Genomic DNA, 7,332 nt, shown 5'->3' with positions numbered 1-7,332 from the left:
GAGTGTTGGGGACGATAGATCCCCAAAACTCAAATTTTGTAATTTACTTATCGATTAAATGTGCAGATAGGTCAATTGATGAACTATCGATTAAATGTACAAATAGGTCAATTGATGAACTATCGATTAAATGTTCAAATAGCAGTCAATTGTTGATTAATGTTCAAAAATCTTCCATGACAATATCGATTGTAAATATTTGTATAAATACGCTTGATTTGTGTGTTTGACTTGACTTGTTATCTGCTGTTTGTCTGTAGAATACACTTTCTACACCTTACCCAGACTTCTTGATCGAGTTAGCAGAGTTGGGGACAACGGACCAGGATAGCTATCGAGATTCTGAATCCTTGGTCCGATCGATAAGTCACTGTCATATAATCGGCTGTCACTTTGAGACATAACAAATTGGCGACGGGGTAAAAAAAGAACAATCCAAAGTCAGCCTTCAGCATCCAAATTTGTCATCAGTGTCCTTCAGCAACATTGGTCATTAATCAAACAGTAATTTTCATTACCGGTGCTGAATAAAAAAAATGACTCTCCCTTCCGATCGAGTACAGCTGCTATTTGAAAGACAGTTGGAGTTTTTAGTCAAATTACGCACGCAGCTGTTAAATCACTCATGCTTTGGAGATGCAACGGAAGTGGAGGGATTGATCTCTCAACTGCACACAGAGCTGGAAAATGATTGCAGCCCCAATGAATCCCCGATAAACCGTATTTCAAACGGTACAACAGTCACTCAAGATTCGCCCAGTGGTCCAGTCCTCTCCATTCCAGAAACATGCCCGGTAATGGACTCAAACTCCATTATCCCCAAAACAGCATGTGCAGACGGTGACTTATCCAGCTCACAAACACACTCCCTGGTAAATGCTCATAGAATTGTCGCAATAACCACCCATGAAACAGAAAACAAATCGAGCAGTACACTGAATACAACTGCTTCAAATGGTTCTCATCAGTCTGCGACAGATGTTTTTGACAAATCTTATTATCAAGATTCTCTTTTACCAGAAAATATGTCAGATGCATCAAATGATGATCAAAAACTTAATACAATTTTGATAGATGCTAATTACCTTGATGATCCATTATCTACAAATAAGATTCCAAATAAATTTGGTCACAATATTTCAGAAGAATTAAACTTCGAACACCTCATATCAAGTGTCGTTCAGCCTCAAGACTTAGTCACTTTCAGTCAATTCTCTGTTCAGTGCGATAAATATGTCTTAAACAAATTCAAGTTAATTATAACGTGGGCATATGAGGATCCAACACTGTTTCGTGGGGAGGATGGACCTGGAAAACTTAAAATCCGGATATCAACTCCGGATCTTCTAAAAGGGGAGGAGTGTTGGGGACGATAGATCCCCAAAACTCAAATTTTGTAATTTACTTATCGATTAAATGTGCAGATAGGTCAATTGATGAACTATCGATTAAATGTACAAATAGGTCAATTGATGAACTATCGATTAAATGTTCAAATAGCAGTCAATTGTTGATTAATGTTCAAAAATCTTCCATGACAATATCGATTGTAAATATTTGTATAAATACGCTTGATTTGTGTGTTTGACTTGACTTGTTATCTGCTGTTTGTCTGTAGAATACACTTTCTACACCTTACCCAGACTTCTTGATCGAGTTAGCAGAGTTGGGGACAACGGACCAGGATAGCTATCGAGATTCTGAATCCTTGGTCCGATCGATAAGTCACTGTCATATAATCGGCTGTCACTTTGAGACATAACAAATTGGCGACGGGGTAAAAAAAAGAACAATCCAAAGTCAGCCTTCAGCATCCAAATTTGTCATCAGTGTCCTTCAGCAACATTGGTCATTAATCAAACAGTAATTTTCATTACCGGTGCTGAATAAAAAAAATGACTCTCCCTTCCGATCGAGTACAGCTGCTATTTGAAAGACAGTTGGAGTTTTTAGTCAAATTACGCACGCAGCTGTTAAATCACTCATGCTTTGGAGATGCAACGGAAGTGGAGGGATTGATCTCTCAACTGCACACAGAGCTGGAAAATGATTGCAGCCCCAATGAATCCCCGATAAACCGTATTTCAAACGGTACAACAGTCACTCAAGATTCGCCCAGTGGTCCAGTCCTCTCCATTCCAGAAACATGCCCGGTAATGGACTCAAACTCCATTATCCCCAAAACAGCATGTGCAGACGGTGACTTATCCAGCTCACAAACACACTCCCTGGTAAATGCTCATAGAATTGTCGCAATAACCACCCATGAAACAGAAAACAAATCGAGCAGTACACTGAATACAACTGCTTCAAATGGTTCTCATCAGTCTGCGACAGATGTTTTTGACAAATCTTATTATCAAGATTCTCTTTTACCAGAAAATATGTCAGATGCATCAAATGATGATCAAAAACTTAATACAATTTTGATAGATGCTAATTACCTTGATGATCCATTATCTACAAATAAGATTCCAAATAAATTTGGTCACAATATTTCAGAAGAATTAAACTTCGAACACCTCATATCAAGTGTCGTTCAGCCTCAAGACTTAGTCACTTTCAGTCAATTCTCTGTTCAGTGCGATAAATATGTCTTAAACAAATTCAAGTTAATTATAACGTGGGCATATGAGGATCCAACACTGTTTCGTGGGGAGGATGGACCTGAAAACTTAAAATCCGGATATCAACTCCGGATCTTCTAAAAGGGAGGAGTGTTGGGGACGATAGATCCCCAAAACTCAAATTTTGTAATTTACTTATCGATTAAATGTGCAGATAGGTCAATTGATGAACTATCGATTAAATGTACAAATAGGTCAATTGATGAACTATCGATTAAATGTTCAAATAGCAGTCAATTGTTGATTAATGTTCAAAAATCTTCCATGACAATATCGATTGTAAATATTTGTATAAATACGCTTGATTTGTGTGTTTGACTTGACTTGTTATCTGCTGTTTGTCTGTAGAATACACTTTCTACACCTTACCCAGACTTCTTGATCGAGTTAGCAGAGTTGGGGACAACGGACCAGGATAGCTATCGAGATTCTGAATCCTTGGTCCGATCGATAAGTCACTGTCATATAATCGGCTGTCACTTTGAGACATAACAAATTGGCGACGGGGTAAAAAAAAGAACAATCCAAAGTCAGCCTTCAGCATCCAAATTTGTCATCAGTGTCCTTCAGCAACATTGGTCATTAATCAAACAGTAATTTTCATTACCGGTGCTGAATAAAAAAAATGACTCTCCCTTCCGATCGAGTACAGCTGCTATTTGAAAGACAGTTGGAGTTTTTAGTCAAATTACGCACGCAGCTGTTAAATCACTCATGCTTTGGAGATGCAACGGAAGTGGAGGGATTGATCTCTCAACTGCACACAGAGCTGGAAAATGATTGCAGCCCCAATGAATCGCCGATAAACCGTATTTCAAACGGTACAACAGTCACTCAAGATTCGCCCAGTGGTCCAGTCCTCTCCATTCCAGAAACATGCCCGGTAATGGACTCAAACTCCATTATCCCCAAAACAGCATGTGCAGACGGTGACTTATCCAGCTCACAAACACACTCCCTGGTAAATGCTCATAGAATTGTCGCAATAACCACCCATGAAACAGAAAACAAATCGAGCAGTACACTGAATACAACTGCTTCAAATGGTTCTCATCAGTCTGCGACAGATGTTTTTGACAAATCTTATTATCAAGATTCTCTTTTACCAGAAAATATGTCAGATGCATCAAATGATGATCAAAAACTTAATACAATTTTGATAGATGCTAATTACCTTGATGATCCATTATCTACAAATAAGATTCCAAATAAATTTGGTCACAATATTTCAGAAGAATTAAACTTCGAACACCTCATATCAAGTGTCGTTCAGCCTCAAGACTTAGTCACTTTCAGTCAATTCTCTGTTCAGTGCGATAAATATGTCTTAAACAAATTCAAGTTAATTATAACGTGGGCATATGAGGATCCAACACTGTTTCGTGGGGAGGATGGACCTGAAAACTTAAAATCCGGATATCAACTCCGGATCTTCTAAAAGGGGAGGAGTGTTGGGGACGATAGATCCCCAAAACTCAAATTTTGTAATTTACTTATCGATTAAATGTGCAGATAGGTCAATTGATGAACTATCGATTAAATGTACAAATAGGTCAATTGATGAACTATCGATTAAATGTTCAAATAGCAGTCAATTGTTGATTAATGTTCAAAAATCTTCCATGACAATATCGATTGTAAATATTTGTATAAATACGCTTGATTTGTGTGTTTGACTTGACTTGTTATCTGCTGTTTGTCTGTAGAATACACTTTCTACACCTTACCCAGACTTCTTGATCGAGTTAGCAGAGTTGGGGACAACGGACCAGGATAGCTATCGAGATTCTGAATCCTTGGTCCGATCGATAAGTCACTGTCATATAATCGGCTGTCACTTTGAGACATAACAAATTGGCGACGGGGTAAAAAAAGAACAATCCAAAGTCAGCCTTCAGCATCCAAATTTGTCATCAGTGTCCTTCAGCAACATTGGTCATTAATCAAACAGTAATTTTCATTACCGGTGCTGAATAAAAAAAAATGACTCTCCCTTCCGATCGAGTACAGCTGCTATTTGAAAGACAGTTGGAGTTTTTAGTCAAATTACGCACGCAGCTGTTAAATCACTCATGCTTTGGAGATGCAACGGAAGTGGAGGGATTGATCTCTCAACTGCACACAGAGCTGGAAAATGATTGCAGCCCCAATGAATCCCCGATAAACCGTATTTCAAACGGTACAACAGTCACTCAAGATTCGCCCAGTGGTCCAGTCCTCTCCATTCCAGAAACATGCCCGGTAATGGACTCAAACTCCATTATCCCCAAAACAGCATGTGCAGACGGTGACTTATCCAGCTCACAAACACACTCCCTGGTAAATGCTCATAGAATTGTCGCAATAACCACCCATGAAACAGAAAACAAATCGAGCAGTACACTGAATACAACTGCTTCAAATGGTTCTCATCAGTCTGCGACAGATGTTTTTGACAAATCTTATTATCAAGATTCTCTTTTACCAGAAAATATGTCAGATGCATCAAATGATGATCAAAAACTTAATACAATTTTGATAGATGCTAATTACCTTGATGATCCATTATCTACAAATAAGATTCCAAATAAATTTGGTCACAATATTTCAGAAGAATTAAACTTCGAACACCTCATATCAAGTGTCGTTCAGCCTCAAGACTTAGTCACTTTCAGTCAATTCTCTGTTCAGTGCGATAAATATGTCTTAAACAAATTCAAGTTAATTATAACGTGGGCATATGAGGATCCAACACTGTTTCGTGGGGGAGGATGGACCTGGAAAACTTAAAATCCGGATATCAACTCCGGATCTTCTAAAAAGGGGAGGAGTGTTGGGGACGATAGATCCCCAAAACTCAAATTTTGTAATTTACTTATCGATTAAATGTGCAGATAGGTCAATTGATGAACTATCGATTAAATGTACAAATAGGTCAATTGATGAACTATCGATTAAATGTTCAAATAGCAGTCAATTGTTGATTAATGTTCAAAAATCTTCCATGACAATATCGATTGTAAATATTTGTATAAATACGCTTGATTTGTGTGTTTGACTTGACTTGTTATCTGCTGTTTGTCTGTAGAATACACTTTCTACACCTTACCCAGACTTCTTGATCGAGTTAGCAGAGTTGGGGACAACGGACCAGGATAGCTATCGAGATTCTGAATCCTTGGTCCGATCGATAAGTCACTGTCATATAATCGGCTGTCACTTTGAGACATAACAAATTGGCGACGGGGTAAAAAAAAGAACAATCCAAAGTCAGCCTTCAGCATCCAAATTTGTCATCAGTGTCCTTCAGCAACATTGGTCATTAATCAAACAGTAATTTTCATTACCGGTGCTGAATAAAAAAAATGACTCTCCCTTCCGATCGAGTACAGCTGCTATTTGAAAGACAGTTGGAGTTTTTAGTCAAATTACGCACGCAGCTGTTAAATCACTCATGCTTTGGAGATGCAACGGAAGTGGAGGGATTGATCTCTCAACTGCACACAGAGCTGGAAAATGATTGCAGCCCCAATGAATCCCCGATAAACCGTATTTCAAACGGTACAACAGTCACTCAAGATTCGCCCAGTGGTCCAGTCCTCTCCATTCCAGAAACATGCCCGGTAATGGACTCAAACTCCATTATCCCCAAAACAGCATGTGCAGACGGTGACTTATCCAGCTCACAAACACACTCCCTGGTAAATGCTCATAGAATTGTCGCAATAACCACCCATGAAACAGAAAACAAATCGAGCAGTACACTGAATACAACTGCTTCAAATGGTTCTCATCAGTCTGCGACAGATGTTTTTGACAAATCTTATTATCAAGATTCTCTTTTACCAGAAAATATGTCAGATGCATCAAATGATGATCAAAAACTTAATACAATTTTGATAGATGCTAATTACCTTGATGATCCATTATCTACAAATAAGATTCCAAATAAATTTGGTCACAATATTTCAGAAGAATTAAACTTCGAACACCTCATATCAAGTGTCGTTCAGCCTCAAGACTTAGTCACTTTCAGTCAATTCTCTGTTCAGTGCGATAAATATGTCTTAAACAAATTCAAGTTAATTATAACGTGGGCATATGAGGATCCAACACTGTTTCGTGGGGGAGGATGGACCTGGAAAACTTAAAATCCGGATATCAACTCCGGATCTTCTAAAAAGGGGAGGAGTGTTGGGGACGATAGATCCCCAAAACTCAAATTTTGTAATTTACTTATCGATTAAATGTGCAGATAGGTCAATTGATGAACTATCGATTAAATGTACAAATAGGTCAATTGATGAACTATCGATTAAATGTTCAAATAGCAGTCAATTGTTGATTAATGTTCAAAAATCTTCCATGACAATATCGATTGTAAATATTTGTATAAATACGCTTGATTTGTGTGTTTGACTTGACTTGTTATCTGCTGTTTGTCTGTAGAATACACTTTCTACACCTTACCCAGACTTCTTGATCGAGTTAGCAGAGTTGGGGACAACGGACCAGGATAGCTATCGAGATTCTGAATCCTTGGTCCGATCGATAAGTCACTGTCATATAATCGGCTGTCACTTTGAGACATAACAAATTGGCGACGGGGTAAAAAAAAGAACAATCCAAAGTCAGCCTTCAGCATCCAAATTTGTCATCAGTGTCCTTCAGCAACATTGGTCATTAATCAAACAGTAATTTTCATTACCGGTGCTGAATAAAAAAA

The 7,332-nt window shown here is 38.2% G+C and overlaps 2 protein-coding genes across 2 annotated transcripts; both read left to right on the top strand.

Annotated features, from left to right (window-relative positions):
* The first annotated feature begins 233 nt into the window (after positions 1 to 233).
* MS3_00006278 (uncharacterized protein) lies at positions 234 to 2,994 on the top strand. The gene has a single exon (XM_051214409.1). The coding sequence runs from the start codon at positions 537 to 539 to the stop codon at positions 1,374 to 1,376; it is 840 nt and encodes a 279-aa protein (XP_051067578.1). The 5' UTR covers positions 234 to 536; the 3' UTR covers positions 1,377 to 2,994.
* A 2,977-nt stretch (positions 2,995 to 5,971) lies between these two features.
* On the top strand, positions 5,972 to 6,757 carry MS3_00006277 (uncharacterized protein; the record flags this gene model as incomplete). Its single annotated transcript, XM_035729685.2, has 1 exon — positions 5,972 to 6,757. One exon carries the CDS (start codon positions 5,972 to 5,974, stop codon positions 6,755 to 6,757), a length of 786 nt encoding a protein of 261 aa, XP_035586221.2.
* Positions 6,758 to 7,332: the final 575 nt, after the last annotated feature.

The sequence above is a fragment of the Schistosoma haematobium genome, chromosome 2 (genome assembly GCF_000699445.3).
Source record: "Schistosoma haematobium chromosome 2, whole genome shotgun sequence".
Classification (NCBI taxonomy): domain Eukaryota; kingdom Metazoa; phylum Platyhelminthes; class Trematoda; order Strigeidida; family Schistosomatidae; genus Schistosoma; species Schistosoma haematobium.
The sequence above is the reverse complement of the archived record's forward strand: the minus strand, read 5'-3'. Positions and strand labels throughout refer to the sequence as shown.